The 17,500-nt window shown below is 35.7% G+C and overlaps 1 protein-coding gene across 2 annotated transcripts in view; it reads left to right on the forward strand.

The window, feature by feature from the left end:
• Positions 1–17,500, forward strand: part of LOC144965479 (E3 ubiquitin-protein ligase MARCHF5-like) — a 55,182-nt gene that overhangs the window by 17,194 nt on the left and 20,488 nt on the right. Inside the window, exon 5 of one of the 2 annotated variants that reach the window (XM_078900858.1) lies at positions 170–229. The exons of the other annotated variant lie outside the window; for it this stretch is intronic. Coding sequence (XP_078756984.1) covers positions 170–229 — 60 coding nt within the window. The remainder of the gene's footprint in view (positions 1–169; positions 230–17,500) is intronic. 2 annotated transcript variants of the gene reach the window in all.

A 17,500-nucleotide genomic window follows, 5' to 3' on the forward strand; every position in this document is an offset into this window, starting at 1 on the left:
TTCCTTTCTTTTTCCTTCTCTTTCTCTCTTCATTTTTTTTTTTTTGTAGTCTCTTGATATTGTATTGTACATCTGATTTTTCTTGCATTAATGTTGGAACCAACAAAGTCTGTTATAGTCTCAATGTAGCTAAAAAAAAAGCTTCAGTCTCTCATTTCTGCTTCCTCAGCTCCTTTGCTTTCTCACGATAATAATAGCCGTAGAATTCCAATTTCTTCTGCATGGAGAGGTAGGACTTATAATTAATCTGTGGATAACGAAAACAAAACTGGAAAATCCTGCATGCAACATGTATTTTTGAGTCATATGGAGTTTGATCGTTATACTTACAGTAGTTGTTGTCTGTACTGATCTTCATGATCAAAACCTATGTCTTATTATGGGTGTTTAAACAGTTTGAATAGAGGAGATGGTTATATATTTATTAATTATTTTATTCTTTGCTATAACTATTTATTTATTTATTATCTTTTAATACTTACAATAAGTGTAACCAAAATGCTCTTTGGATATATTATCTTGTGACATGATTTTAGTTTATAGTTCAAGATATGAGCATTTATATTATATAGCACAATATCCATTGAGCATGCTGAAAGCACTTTTCAAGAGGTCCCTAGCCAATAGCAACACTTAACATGTAGGACGAGATATGATGCCCGTTAGGCTCTTACAGATTTTTCCAACAGAGACAGTGTTGTTAACAACCAGGTACTCATTTTACACCTGGTTACTGTGAGAGAACGTAAATAAATAGCTTTTCCCAAGGACTCAACTAAGTGACTCTTGGAGCAGAACTTGAACCTTGGCCCTGTGAGGTATTTTTTATAATAATAATAATAATGCGCGGCTATGTGGTCTAGTGATATGGCACTCGCTTTTGGATTGGAAGGTCCTGGGTTCGAACCTCACACTCGGCGCATAGTTGAGTCCTTGGAAAAGGCTCTTTACTCACATTCTCTCACCGTGCTCGGGTGTAAAATGAGTACCTGGCCGTTAACAGCGTTGTCTTTGTCCGAAAAATTGTAATATTGCCTAACAGGCATCATGTCCTGTCCTACATGTTAAATGTTGCTGTCGACCAGGGACCCCTTGTAAAGCGCTTTGAGCACGTTTAGTGGATATTGCGCTATATAAAAGCTCAATTATTTTTTTTATTTTTAAATAATAATAATATTAATAATACTACTACTAATAATAATAATAATAATAATAATAATAATAATAATAATAATAATAACAATAAATATAGTAATAGATTCATTAAAAAATATATATATTAATCAATTAATTTATAAATCTTAAAAGAAAACCAGATAATTCAAGTATTAAAGTTAAAAGTCACTCATTACCCGTAGACAACAGTCATGACTCATTAACTTTTACAAATATCACCAAGGTCAAATTAACATTACATCCAAGTTTCAGCCTAAACTTTTGACTTGCCAACATAGCGCCCCGTACAGCACATCCACTGACATACAATTTTCCAGCCTCAAAAACATCTCCCAGACAATCAAGTTTCTTCCCCAAAACAGCAAAGAAGAAATTGTCCATGCGCCCAACATGGAAGCTTTCAAAAACTTCTCATTCGTCTACCTAATGTATACTACAGAGCAGCAATAATCGTCAACATGATGGCGTTGGCTGTCTTAACCCGAAGAAGAAGTTGATAATAAAGAAATTCCAGATGACACCGACTTTTAACTTTAATAATTGAATTAATTTGGGTTTATTTTTGTTTTTGGTTTTAGATTTATCAATTAATTGATTAATAAATATGTTTTTAATGAATCTATTATTATATTTATTGTTATTATTATTATTATTATTATTATTATTATTATTATTATTATTATTATTATTATTATTATTATTATTATTATTATTATTATTATTATTATCATTATTATTATCTTTATTATTATTATTATTATTATTATTATTATTATTATTATTATTATTATTATTATTATTATCATTATTATTATCATTATCATTATCATTATTATTATTATTTATTATTATTATTATTATTATTATTATTATTATCATTATTATTATCATTATTATTATTATTATTATTATTATTATTATTATTATTATTATTATTATTATTATTATTATTATTATTACTATTACTATTAGGGTAGGTTGCCCCAAATCCATGCTTGCCTCTTAAAATATTTTCTCGTGAATTGAATTTTTTTATAATATCTCTCTCTCTCTCTCTCTCTCTCTCTCTCTCTCTCTCTCTCTCTCTCTCTGTGTTCTCTCTCTCTCTCTCTCTCTCTCTCTCTCTCTCTCTCTCTCTCTCTCTCTCTGATAAAAACAAAGAAATGAAAGAATACATTTATTCCACCCTTCCATGTAAGATATTTAGATATTTTGTGACCAACTCTTTGGAAGGAGGAGTTCTATTCGCCTTAATTTGTATTTTTCTCCATTTGCTTGAACCAAAATTTGACCCCAAAAAAGAAAAACGTTGGATTTGTATTCATGCGCAACAAAAGACTATCTTTTTATAATTGCCAATAAGTTGTCTCTTACACCTTTTTTTCACATTAATAAAATGTGCGAAAATATATGAGTATTATTCAACACTTTCAAAGCTTTATTTAACGATTACTTATTTACTAAGAAATGATAGGGTTTTCCAATGGGAAGGGTGGAATATTATACGATTCTTACACTCTTGCTGTTTGGAATTCCGAGTGCGCGTTGTGAACAAAGTTCGAATTCCAAAACGCAAAAGTGTAAAGAATATTTTATTCTACCCCTCAATCCATTTCGATTTCGTTATCTCTGAGTAAAAGACATTTTCAAAAATATTTAAGTGATACTTCTTTTTTCAAAAATCTAATTTCAATGAAATTCAACGTTTGATAATCTGACGTCACAAATTATAATTGTAAACTCGATATCATTACGCGTTACAATTGAGGGAGAGGGGTAAAATAATAATGATTGTGCATCAGTCAATTTGTGTTCCTCAAATAATTTGTCATATTTAATTAAACGTAATATTGAAATAGCTTTGTCCTCGCATCATAATATACATCTTGAGTGATGCTTATTGCACTTTTTAAAGAATGTGTTTGCCATTGGAAGGTATTATAGAAATAGAAATATACTTTCCTTAGATGATTACTGAGTATTTACTCTATATGTTCAAACGCTCAATGAGTATCTTGATGTCTTTAGCTTCACGTGGTAATGATGATGTAGATTGTAAATAATGATAGGTGAAATTATCTCAAAGTTGATCAAGTGCTTAGCAACGTTGTTTATTTAATTTAAAAAAAAAAAAAAGAAATTACAACTGATCAAAATAAGAATAATATATTATTATCCTATGTTTTGTATTGCTTAAAATTTTGCGTGTCTATGTACGAGAGAGAGAGAGAGAGAGAGAGAGAGAGAGAGAGAGAGAGAGAGAGAGAGAGAGAGAGAGAGAGAGACTGACTCTCCCTCCTTTCACTCCATTTCCGTGTGTCATAGGATGGAACGGGAAAGTGATTGGCATAGGTCCACTTCAGGAACAAAGCCATTTGATTGACAAAGCTGATTAGTTATTATGTCATGACCATTGGTCCCCTTCTGCTTTCCTGTCCGAACTGCCTGCCTTGCTTGCTCGTCAGTCGTTCTATCTGTTTAACTATATTACTATTATTATTATTATTATTATTATTATTATTATTTTTATTACTATGTATTATCATTATGACTTGTGCACTTCTGACCGCTTGCCCGATGATGAGTGAGCGAGTTGTAGTGCGTATGCAGTAGCCATCCCCATTGGTGATTGATTTTGGTGAGGATGAGGAAGGCTTATGTGCTTGAGGGTTTGGGGTAGGAGGGGAAGAGGGGGGGGGGGGGGGGCAATCGTTTGAGGAATTTTATTAGCCACCAGCGTTTCTTGGATGTTGGGGATAGATTATAATTGAACCTCTCTATCAACCGACCAACTGACCCACCCATTTTATTGTTTCATGATATATATAAATGATTCCTCAGACTATGCTATTATTGTTTCTAAAAACTGGGAATAGCTTGGCTTAATTTTTTGTTCCATATCTAAGTTCGTTCCATTGATAATGGCTAAAGTCAACTTTTTTCTCTTAAAGTTAACGTTTCTTTCTGGTTCGGCAGTGTTGGCTTTATCAGGATTCCACAGTAATCAATATGGAGGGGCCGGACGGTGTGTGTGTTGTGGTAGAGGATGGAAGTTTGTGTGTATGAGAGAGAGAGAGAGAGAGAGAGAGAGAGAGAGAGAGAGAGAGAGAGAGAGAGAGAGAGAGAGAGAGAGAGGGGGGGGGGGGGGGAATAGTACCTTAACTTACAACATGAAACAAATAGATGGATTAAGTGCTGCTTAGCCACGTCCATCTATATTACAGTTGGATGTGGCTTCTTAACTCGCTCAGGTTTCTGAAAATCGGATAATTATGGGTCAGGAATCGTTATAAATTATGTCATGGCCCGTATAAGTGCAACCAGAACAATGTGTTGGCCGGTGTTCATTCCAGACTGATTTTTGCTGTTGGAAATGGAGTGAGTAGGAGCAGGGTTGGGGGCGGTCATTGCCTTGGGGAGGGAGAAAGAGAGAGAGAGAGAGAGAGAGAGAGAGAGAGAGAGAGAGAGAGAGAGAGAGAGAGATGGCCCAGTAGTAAGTCATTCGATTTTGGATTGTACCTCTTAGGTTTGAATCCCTCTCGAAACAGGGATTCTTTCCTTTATTGTATTTCTCAATCGCAGAAAGAACTATAAAATGGAAATATAACTTTTCCTGTAACAATATGAAATGCAGATAAGAGCGATAAACTGCTAACATTTATTTTTGTTGGGGGGGGGGGGGGGGGGGGGGGGGGGGCGGCAAACCAAAACAACAATAACAGAAATCCTACAAAACAATATCAAGAAGATATTAGAAGGTAATACAGTATATATTACTAAATGAGTGCACAAGGGAGAGGGGTCGGGGTGATGATAATGTCTGCACTGTTATATTATTATATTCGAACTTTCATCGAGTTATCGTTAAGCCTTTAGGTTGAAGCTTTTAATATGTTATAGGTGACGCTTTTACTTTTAACTGGTTGTTTTTTTTTATTGTAATCAAAACAGCACTCCATTTCCTTCTCTTCTCGCAAACATCAGTGTTCGAGTCCGTTGATCCCTGGCCGCAAAGACATGTATATTACGAAATGGTTATTCAGTATCAGATACTGGCCTATTATTATACTGGCCGTTTATATATAATGTGTGCTATTAAATATTAAAGCAACAACAACAACAACAACAACAAAAAAAAAACAAAAAAAAAACAAAAAAAAAAAAACAACAAACAAACAAACAAACAAAAGATATTGCAAAATTACGATTTTATGGGTTCTACGGTTTTAACGGTTCAAACTTATTGGTAATCGTGATTGTTGCTAGTTTACGTTTCCAATAATTTAAAAATAAAAGAATTTGGAAACCCTGATTGTATTATTGTGAGTAAGACCACGAAGCTTGATCTTGTGATATTTCTTACTTTAAAATAATTTTTATTGGCTGGTGATATGCCTACCACAGCCTTAATGTTCATAATGTAATGGATATTTTTTTTCATTGGCGGGAAATGCGATTGTGCATTATAGAATGGTCCGGCTAAGCGACTTTACCACAGCCATCTATACTATTTGAATGTAGCTGATTAAGATCCATTTCCTCTTCTGAATGAAATGTCCAAAAATCTTGTTTTTAAAGAAAGAGAAGAAGATTTTATAAAAATTATTTTTTAAAAACTTGACTGCCCAATAACGATACGGGCATTGTCATTGGAACTGCCTCTGGCATCCTCACCGTTTTGCATCATGCGCCTCACAATACTACATTTATTCCCTCAAGAGGCCATATGGCATTACGTTTCCTTGTTATGTCGTCAGGCACAATATTATATGTTTTGAAAAACAATGCATTTTAAAACCTTTACTTAATTTATTATTATTTCGTATGTTCTCCCTCTCTCTCTCTCTCTCTCTCTCTCTCTCTCTCTCTCTCTCTCTCTCTCTCTCTCTCTCTCTTTCTCTCTCTATTTTTTTTGTTTTTAATAATTTTTTTTCTTCTCTTTTCTCTCTTCATCGTCCGTTTGTTTGTTGTTTTTTTTTTTAAGAACCATACACTGCAAAGGTAATTTGACTTTTAAAAAAAAAACAAAAAAAACCATTAAGCATTTACCTCTCTTATAGCTATGTGATATATGTGATGATTAATGTGAAACTACGGTGGTATGTCCTCTAAAATCTTATTGGTCCATCTTTGGATTAAAAAAAAATAATTTTGTTACTTTTGTTGTTGTTATCGTTGTATTGTTTTTTTTTTTCGACCTTTGAGGAGGATGATGAGGAGGAGAAGGAGTAAAAGAAGAGAAGGATGGAGGACGAGACGAACAAATGAGCATAAGGAACATAATAGCAAATGCGTTATTTACCATTCATTTATAAGCATTGCAATGATTTGTAGTCAGTGCTACGGCGTTGCACTGTGTCAGGATAATAATCATTAGTAATTAATTATGTCGTTATCGCTTTTTTTGTGGTTGTCGCTCACGCTGGCTGCTAATGATAATAATAATTGTTCTCACTGATGGAAAGTTGAACGGTGCGATTGAAAACAAAAAGAGAAGGGGGGGGGGGGAGAGAATGTGTGTGTGTGTGTGTGTGTGTGTGTGTGCGTGAGAGAGAGAGAGAGAGAGAGAGAGAGAGAGAGAGAGAGAGAGAGAGAGGGGGGGGGCGGTCGTGTGGGCGTTTATGTGAAAAAGAGATAGATGGATATATGAAGACCATATAATGCGACGTTATCCATGTGCCTTTAGTGACTGCTTCCGGCTGTTCACAGAAACAGTTATTATAGAACGCCGTTATCACAGACCAGAGGTATTATAGCACAAGTACGGGCTCGTTCATGCCATGCCAGCAGGGGTACCAACTGGAACGAATTGTTGAGTATCTTACACGAATGGAGATAAAACTTGCTTGATGGAAAACGAAAAGAGCTTTTAAGCATCATGTCATCATTAGTCATAATATTTATAGCCATCCCAAGACTCGTGTATGCATAGACTGAAATCTATTGTGATTTGGAGTGTGGATCGGATTGTGATCTGGAGTGTGGGTCGGAAGAGTCGACTGTAAGTTTTGCAATAGATGGAACGAAACTGACGCCACTCAGCTCTTTGTTATTGTCTTTAGACACATTTTAATGATTAATTCTCACTAAATTCTATCAATCAGTCCATAAACGTTTAAGGTTACACATGGTTTGTATTTTTGGTACGACTTGATCTATCTTCTCCTCTTTTTTTCCTTGGAAGTCAAGCATTATCGAGGGTAGACAATGAAAAGGTGACTGACTTCGCATCACCTCCGACACTTAATTTTTCTCAGTCATATCGAGAAGTGAGTTATAAATAGAACAGGTTTTCAATGCAATCAATAATAAGATGTTAGTTACCCCGTAGTGGTCATGGTCTCTCGCCACCTTTTACTTTTGACCCGCCAAATTCATGTTACTGGTGTGTTATACAGTATTACTTGGCGCTGGACTTCCGCATACTCATCCATACTACATGACTTATCCATAGCGTGATCAAGAAGGTTTTACATACAGATATCCAGTTGCCGTCCATCCCAACTTGTGTGAGCGGAAGTTATCTTATTTCCCTCGGGCATTTTTTCCCTTCTTCCTTTTCTCGTCGGTTAGTTGTTGCCTCTGAACGGCTGACTTCCATTCTTCTATGTTTCACTCGCTCATTCCTAAATATACCATCAAGCTTGAATAAGGCGAATTATTTCCGTTGCTGACAAAAGTGGTTGTCATTTACCACCGGCTGCTCCATTTAACCAGTTGGCTGCCGTATTCTGGAAAGACACGTATTTAAATATTTGGCCTGAAAAAAATCGTCCTTCAAATATCGATCGATTTCAATGGCCCCCATCTTGGCAAAAAACTATCAAAACCCGGGACCTCGCGAGGTATATATTAAAGAAATTATTCACTGTGTGAATCTTTGTACATACCTATTTCAGTGCCTGTCTTTACCCAGTTAATTGTCGTACTCTGGAAAGACAAGTATTTAAATTTTTAAAATTGGCCAGAGAACTCGTTCTTTAAATATCAATCTATTTAAATCACCCTCAACCTTGTTTGAGAGTTTTTGCCAAGTTGAGCCTCATCAAAATCGATCGATATTTGAAAGACGTGTTTTCTGGCCAAGTTTTAAATACATGCCTTTCCAGAGCACGGCAATTAACTGGTTAAATCCACTTCTGAACATTTGTATGATCTGAATGTATCGAAAATTGCTGAACCCCTTCACTTACGTGTCAGACCGGTACCCCGGTTCCCTCATATTCTATAATAATATGTGGTCAAAAACAGGTTTGGGAATTCCCGTTCGATTTCCTATTAAAAGGAACTAATTCCTGTGGAAAAAATTGCCCGTGAAATCACTTAAGTGAACTTGATTTTAAAAAATTCTTATTGCAAAGCAATAGGTTGAGGTTGGCAAGAGAAGCAAACCATATTCACTCCACCTCCTAACTTATGCGTCAGTCCGATTCCCTTCTACATTATATTCAACAGGAACAGCTGAAAGGGGAGAATATTATAATTTGGCCTTTCATAAATTGCATTAGGCTTTACAATTCCTTCATTGTAGAGAGATTGAATGATGTCACTGTTTTTCCATTCACTCCATAATCGCATCAATCAACGTCACCGTCGGTTTCTAAAAATGAGTAGGTCACTCACGTCTGACAAGTATGTCAAACTTGTTTCAACATTTTGTTAATGACTATGCCAAACCGTTTGCAAGCTGTCAGTAAAAAAGGGCTTTGATGCTTTAAGCATTCGTCAAAGGAAAACTCTCTCTCTCTCTCTCTCTCTCTCTCTCTCTCTCTCTCTCTCTCTCTCTCTCCCTCCCCCCCCTCTCTCTCTCTCTCTCTCTCGCGCGCGCGCGCGCAATATATACCGATTGGTATTTAGTTTGTTTTCAAGTTGACCTTTCTCTTACCCACAACCATCGCCTTAAATTTTTGTTAATAATAATGTGTGATTTAAAAAAAAAGTTTGTTAAGTCTCAATTTATTTACCCTCGCAAAAAGGATGGGTGAACATTTGAAGTGTATTTGAATACAGCGGTGACCACCTAAATATAAAAAAGGATTTTTTGAATTGTTTTACAAACGACGCCCTCTCCCCCCTGTTTTTTTTTTTTTTTTTTCACCGCTAATCTGCACATTATCACGAGAGAAGGGGGTGAGGGGAGTTGTGTGTATGTGTGTTTCATCTGGGCTTGGTGCTGGTTTGTTTGCACTTTGCATTCGACTTTTGGTTCATTTTATGATGGCAAAATGACGGAGGTGGAAATTTTTAAAAAGTCGAGTAGTATAGTCTTTGTGAACTCCTAACGTTGAATAAATGGAGGAATGAATGCATAAATAAATGGAATGAATAGATAAATAACTATATTTACTTAATCATTTTGATCGGTGTTATTAATTTATTTATCGTACTTGTACCTATCTCTCCCCACCGCCCCTTCCTCCTGCTTCGTTAAGTATTCCGATCTGTATTCCGAAGGGGGAAGCACAGATCGAGAACGATCGTGGAGACGACATTCGCAATACAACAATTACATCGATTGATATTTGAGTATATGTTAATATCCAGTTGTATAATGATAAAATAACAATGCATTATGTTAACCGGACTTCTTTATACATTTCTTTATCTCTTTGATTCATGCAAATGGAATCGTGAAATCTGCTCCTGCGGTGGTTAATGTTATTCTGCGCACATCATTATTTATATTTATATTATGCTGTTTCCGTTATACTTGCCAATGCCCCCCCCCCCCCTCTCTCTCACTCTCTCTCTCTCTATCTATCTATCTATCTATCTATCTATCTATCTATCTATCTATCTATCTCTGTCTCTCACACAAACAAACACACACACACATACGCACAAACGCACCTTTGTCGTCACATGATTATGGAATTGATTAATTGATTACTACTACCCCCCCCCCCCCCCCCCCCCCCCCCTTTCCGGTCTTTTTCTTTTTTTTTTCTTTTTTCTTTTACGGTTTCTTTTCTGTCAATCAATTAACTTGGGCTTTATCTCTCCTCCCCGTATTAAGTCACCTACGGCCAATAAATATGTGAAGTGCTTTGTTAAGAATAAAACAAAAGTCTTTAAGTTATTTTATATTCTTAATCTGATTTTTTCCCCCCAACTGATTCAATTTTCTTTGATAAATGTCGCTTTGTGGTATTGTAGTATGGCACTATGGTTTGAGTCCTTTGTGGGTTCCACAAAGTTGTCCGTGGAAAAGGCTCTTAACTCGCATTCTGTCATCGTATCCAGGTGTAAAATAAGTACCTGATTGTAGCGTTGTCTCGAGACGCCTTGCAAGCTTTGTCTCGTTCTACATATTAAGCGGTGCTGTTGGCTCGAGCCCCAATTGTACAGAGCTTTAGGCTCATTTAGTGGATATTTCGCTAAATAAAATCCCAATTTTCTCTCTCTCTCTCTCTCTCTCTCTCTCTCTCTCTCTCTCTCTCTCTCTCTCTCTCTCTCTCTCTCTCTCTCTATATATATATATATATATATATATATATATATATATATATATGTATGTGTGTGTTTGTGTGTGTGTGTGTGTGTGTGTGTACATTATTTTTTATACTTTTCTTTTCCTTTTCTTTCTTTCTTTTTTTTTTTAATGTGTAGTCTGTAGTAAGCCTCGCAGTCTTTTTGACACTTGCTGTGAAGTGACTCAGCCACATAGGTTAAAAATTCTAGGAGTATAGCTGCTCTCTCATGCATGTTGTTAATTGTTTTCATTGGTCACGGTAATGGACCAGAGTTTTGAGGCTGTCAAGATCTTGTTGTGACTTTAGTACGGAGGACAATGCAATTTTTCTTAGTTCTCCAGGGATTAATTCGGCCTCATCTGAATTCAAACATTTCTTATATGTATAGAGGACCTGGTTCAGGGTAGTTACTATTGATGTTCGTGGTCTCCCTACATATTATATTTGTTGCCATGAAGGAAATATTCTGTCGTTGCAGTTTGGGCTGGGATGTTATCATCTCGGAGTAAGATGTGACCAAATAGCTGTTCTTTTATCACTGCATTTTTAAAATGGGAAAATCCATTCAACAGTTAATTTTAATTTTACACTTACATGAAACACACGCTTTTATTATATTTGCGAAATTGATCCCTTTTTTTTTTCTTGTAACTTTTAGCATCCAAACCTTTACTCAGTACATTGTTATAAAGATATGGGTTTTGTATCACTAGAAAAAGGAATATATTCCTTACTAAATAAAAAGGTCTGTCAAAAGCGAGGAAAATGTTCTTACAATCACTAGGTTTACATATTAAATCCCAGCCCTGCGAAATATAAGCACTGTGAGATTGTAAACAGAACGAAGTAACGAATAGATTGACATCAAAACTGCAATTTTTCTCATTAAAAAAAATAAATAAATAAATAAATTCCCTTTATTCATCCCTAAGGGGAAATTTTTCTTTAGGGTCTATTTCAAGGGAAGACTGGAATAACCCAGGCGTCAGCCGCAGTGCAGCGCCGCAAATTGAACTAAGGCTAGGTGACTTGCTCAAGGCCACACAACGCGGCGGGTAGTCGAACTCGGTACCTTTCAGGTACGAAGCAAAGACCGTACCGCTGAGCCACGCAGTCCCATATAAAACCGTCTCTCAATGATAAAGCTTCCTCCTTCAATCATCAAAATGTCAACTTAATTTAGATTTTAGATCTCCATTATCACAATGACGGAATGGAATGACAGTGTACATCTTCTACTCAATGTTTTTTAAAACTCATTCTCATCATAAATGATAGGATGCTTTAAATTACAATCAAGTAGTCAGACCTGCCTACCGTTACGAAAAAAAGTTCGAAATTTTGGCTCCAATTTCAGAACTTCACGAGCACATCTCTCTCTCTCTCTCTCTCTCTCTCTCTCTCTCTCTCTCTCTCTCTCTCTCTCTCTCTCTCTCTCTTTCTCTCTCTCTCTCTCTCTCTCTCTTTCTCTTTCTCTCTGAGTTATTTTTTGTTATTTAAACTTAGAAAATGAAAGTTGACTGCACAATTTAAAGGATTTTGAAGTGTTATTTATTCCTTTGGGAGGGGGGGGGGGGGGGGGGGGTATTTTGTTAATTTTTAAGTAGGCATGTCTGGATTGTGTAAATGCGTTTGTGGATTGTGATTCCATGACAAAATTACTATAATATATTAAGCGATACGAGGTTGTCATTGTAGGGTCAATGAGAAAATATCACATAGCACTCTTTTAAGGTGATCTGTCTTCTGATGGAATGAATGTACAGTAAAGTAGAATGTTGGTAATGGATGGAAGTGCCCCTGCACTTAATTCTCGGCTTACTTACTTTGATGTAAGGGGAGGTGGCATTCCTTGAATTTTTTATAACTTGGCGTTCAAACGTAGATAAACGCCTGGCGATCGATACCTTTTGTACCATTTATCCCCGTTTAATTGTTGGTGTTTTTTTCATTATGCTATTGTATCCAATCCAAACATTTACTCAACCCTTACGTCTTGGCAGAGATAATCTGGGCAATTAAAAAATAAAAAATCAGTACATATTAGCATCTGATCGCTCAATTATTGATAGATTGCTTGACTCGTAGACAAACAGTCTAGTTTAGAAGAAATTCTATGAAAAATGGTAGCAATTGCTTGGTTTGCTTTTTTTAAATATCTTTTGCATACTTACTTTCTGGGGGTTTTTTTTAATCCTTTTTTTTTCTTTTTTTTTTCTTCTTCTTCTTCTTTTTTTTAATTGTTAGACTTCTGTCTTGTTTATGGGTTGAGGAGCCTGCTCTGAAAATCAATAAAATGATTAACTCGTATGGGAGAAAACTAAAGAGGGGGGGGGGGGGGGTTTGGGGCAGTGACGGTATGTTAGGATAGTAGATCAATCGGTACAGCATCTGATCACCATTTAGGCGGCTAATGTTCGGCTCTAAAATTGTTTGTTTGACTCTTCTTATCTCGAGGTCTATTTTCTCTCTCTTTAAAAAAAATAAAAAATTATGTGCCCCCTCCCCCCCCCCCCTTTCCAAACTCCCTCTGCCCACACAAGAAATGATTTTGAAGCTGAAATATGGTGTACTACAGAAAATCGTTTATCTCCCTCACGATGGTCAACCATGTACTGGGGTAGAATGTTTTTTAACTGTTTAACTCCCCGAATCCTAGAAATTTTTGCTACTTTTCAAAATTTGAAGAAAAAAATGTATTAAAAATGAGCATGTGCAAATGTCCATACTCCGCTGCAGGAAATGATGCAACTGAGACTCCAATTATCTTTACTAGGAATCTCAGTTTTAAGTGGTTTCAGATTGACAATTGAATTGATAATGTGATCTCTCTTTTATTCTACTTAAAGAAACTGTCGTGTCTAAAGAGTTCAACACAAACCCTAAATGAGACATTTCCTGAAAAGGAAGGAGGATTGACTTTTCTGACATCTCAAATCCTAAACACTTGACATCAGAGGAAATGTAACCTAAATTATTTTCACATTCTACAAAAGAGGAACCTTGAATATAAAAATCGTCGATGTACAAGCTACATAATACAATCCCTATGGAATGAAGATGGGCAACTATAGGTTTCATGATTTTGGTAAATATTCGAGGGCTATCCCTAAAGCCTCGAGAAAGTACTAGATATTTATTGTAGATATTGATTGAGGGAAAATAGTACACAATATAGCAATGACTATGAAAAATGTTTTTTTTCTCTTTTTGAGGAAAATTTTTGTCTAAAACCAAAGCCCTATCTCCACTGGGTAAAAATGTTTTTGAATTTTGAAAATCCATTCATAAATAAACAAGTTATGCAGTTTCAAAGGTGTCATTTATTTGGATGACCCCAAAGAGGAAAAAAAAACGCGAAAATATGGGACGCTTTTTCGGCATTTTTTTTTCGACCTTTGGTTGTATCTTGCGTAATAAGTGTATTAAAAGATTGAAACTTGAAGAGCAAATTAGGATGGTGTTTTGTAAAATACGGGAAAAGTACTCGTCATATTCATATAAAATTTTACAACCAAAAAGAAGAAATGTTCATGTATTACCTTGTCAGCGACAAAACCTCCACGCCCGGTAGATTAAGAAATATTTTACTCCAAACAGTAAAAATCTATTTTTAACGGTCTTCTGGTAATCGCACGAGTTTTGTCGCTTGACATAATCTAAAATGACCTTTTTTCTAACTGTGTGCCAACTTTCAGTCATATTCATCGATAAACAGCGTCGTAATTAATTTTTTTAAATAGCATATACGAAAACGGCTTCGTCCCATATTTTGACGCGAATTCGGGCACTTCGTGAGCGAAAAAGAGGCCCAAAGATTTGTGCGGGATAGTCATTGCTACACAACAAGCTTTAGACAGCTCTAGAGAGGGCATATAACATCCTGGTTCTTAATTGACATAACTTTATCCTGTTAAATGTAGCGTGGTAAATATTACAAACAGGAAGCCGATTTACTTTAGCTACACCCTACTGCAGCCAACTTTAGGACTGAAATTTATGAAAATAATTTTATCCCGAGAACTATAAGAGAATAGAATTCATTGTCAGGCCACATCATCAACAGCCCTCATCGGACCATTGGTCTTAAGATTACCCCCTAACCATCCATCGTTTCGTTTTGTCATGCTATTGTTACAAATTTGCATTATGGGTCCATAGGCCTTTTGCATCTTATCGATTCAGATTCAGACTTACAGTCGTGGTCCATTATTTTTATTCCATGATGTCCTTTTCCGTGACTAATCAGTGATCTGGGATCCCCATAGCTCAGTTGGTAGAGCACTCGCGTCACAATCAAAGCGACCGAGGTCGAACACCCCCCCCCCTCCCATGTCCTCCCAGCAGCTGAGTATGTTAAATCTGAAGGAACGTACTTTTCGATAGACTAGCGTCCTGTTCAAAGGGTAGCAAGTCAGCGAATAATATTCCGTTGATTGGTTCAGTGATAGGTAAATTGAGCCTATTTACATGAAATTTCTTTTACATATCCCACTGCTTGTAAACACAAAAAGAAGATAAGAAAATAATTGTATATCTATCTATCTATCTATCTATCTATCTATCTATCTATCTATCTATCTATCTATCTATCTATCTATCTATCTATCTATCTATCTATCTATCTATCTATCTATCTATCTATCTATCTGTATATCTATCTGTATATCTATATATCTATCTATCTATCTATCCATCCATCCATCCATCCATCCATCCATCCATCCATCCATCCATCCATCCATCCATCCATCTAACAAGCTATCCATCTATCATAGTCATCTTCTCTCATTCCATTGTCTTCACTTTCCGCCTATGGCATAGATATAACCTGCTTTAATCACAAAGGAGTTCCAATGCCTTGGATGAGAAGAGGGAGAGACGATATCCGAAGCTTTTTTTATCTTTTAACTGGTAGTAAGGTGCTTGATCGTCAGATCACGTGTTCCATACTCATCCATCCTGCATTTCAAAATAAATAATTAAAGATACTCTCTCTCTCTCTCTCTCTCTCTCTCTCTCTCTCTCTCTCTCTCTCTCTCTATGTGTGTGTGTGTGTGTGTGTGTGTGTGTGTGTGTCTCCGATTTTGTGCTATTTTTTTTATTATTGTGGCTAATTGAAACTTGAGTATACAACGGACAAACTCTTAACAGATTATTGTCATATTGAACTGAATGTGACTGATAATTCATTCACCCACCTACATCTCCCACACTCACTTATAAACACACGTGTGTGTGTACGTGCAAAACAAATACACACACACACACACACACACACATCATCATCATCATCATCGATTTGTGACCATCCTTGAGGTTGTGGTAGTCGAGTGAATAAATAAAGCCAAAATTGGGAAGTGTAGTTCAATCCAAGAGGTTTGTTTGGTGGGATAGAGTATTGGCTGGGTCGGGGAAAAGTGTGTATTACCTAAAATTTAATCTAAAACTAATCATGGTGATATGACATGCACAGCTGCAAAATATTTTTTATTAAAATTTATAATGAAAAATGTATAAATGCTTCAGCTGTATATCCGTCGTTCAGTACTTAAATTCTGATGAGAAATCAAAGTTTTAAAATGTGAAAATGAACCATAACTATGGTATATGGTAATACCAAACGGTTTCGAGTTAATGACTGTTTGGGCTGTGCACCCCACAGCAGCATAATTAGATTCCTACGAGAAATGATAGGTCTAGAAAAGAACTAATAAAACCTTTCATAAAGGCCAAGGGCATGTTGTGTTAATGCAACGAAGCCATATATACGAAAATGCCTTAAATTATGACTCATTATTATTATTAGTAGTAGTAGTAGTAGCAGTAGTAGTAGCAGCAGCAGTAGTAGTAGTAGTAGTAGTAGTAGTAGTAGTAGTAGTAGTAGTAGTAGTAGCAGTAGCAGCAGCAGCAGCAGCAGCAGCAGCAGCAGCAGCAGTAGTAGTAGTAGTAGTAGTAGTAGTAGTTAGTAGTCAGTAGTTAGTAGTTAGTAGTAGTAGTACCTTATTCATCCCATAGTGGAAATTTGTCTCTAGGGTCAATTCTAGGGAAGACTGGAATAACCCATCCGTCAGTCGCATTGCAGCGCCGCAAATTGAGCCAGGGCGAGGTGACTTGCTCAAGGCCACGCAGCGCAATGTGGGTGATAGAACGAAGCAAAGACCGTACCGCTGAGCCACGCTGCACCCTTTTTATTATTATTATTATTATTATTATTATTATTATTATTATTATTATTATTATTATTATTATTATTATTATTATTATTATTATTATTATTATTATTATTATTATTATTATTATTTTCGATTAAACCATAAAAGGAAACTTAAAGCAAGATTAAATGATAAAACGATGTTAGGTATAAAACGTGTCGTCTTTACATCGTATGTTAGCAACATGTTCTAATAAGCTGACTGCAATCCGATTGAAATATGAAATTATTATTTATGATTTTTGTTTAAATGATCAATACAAAATTATTCGGCTATGCATTCTTAGTCAATATGGCCTAAACACTTGTTTGATAGAGGAAAGCCTGGCTGAATAGGAGAAAATTTATACTATGGAAAATAAATTATGAATCATCTCCCCAATTTACCCCCCATCGTAAAGAACACGTTCTAAAAATTCGTATTTTTTAAAAGTAAAATTTCAGAAGTCTCTAAAATTTATATATTCAACACCTTTATCGACATTATTTAAACTCTTTTACCGGACAGATATAGAATGCCAGTTTTTTTTAATGGAGCAAAGAAGAATGAATCATATCCACTAAGAACAATGTCACCCATCTTCTACAGATGCTTTTTGACTTGTACAAAAATTTATGGGGTTTGAACAAATTCTAA

The sequence above is a fragment of the Berghia stephanieae genome, chromosome 2 (genome assembly GCF_034508935.2).
Source record: "Berghia stephanieae isolate SIO BIC M18660-M18661 chromosome 2, UCSD_Bste_1.3, whole genome shotgun sequence".
NCBI lineage: Eukaryota > Metazoa > Mollusca > Gastropoda > Nudibranchia > Aeolidiidae > Berghia > Berghia stephanieae.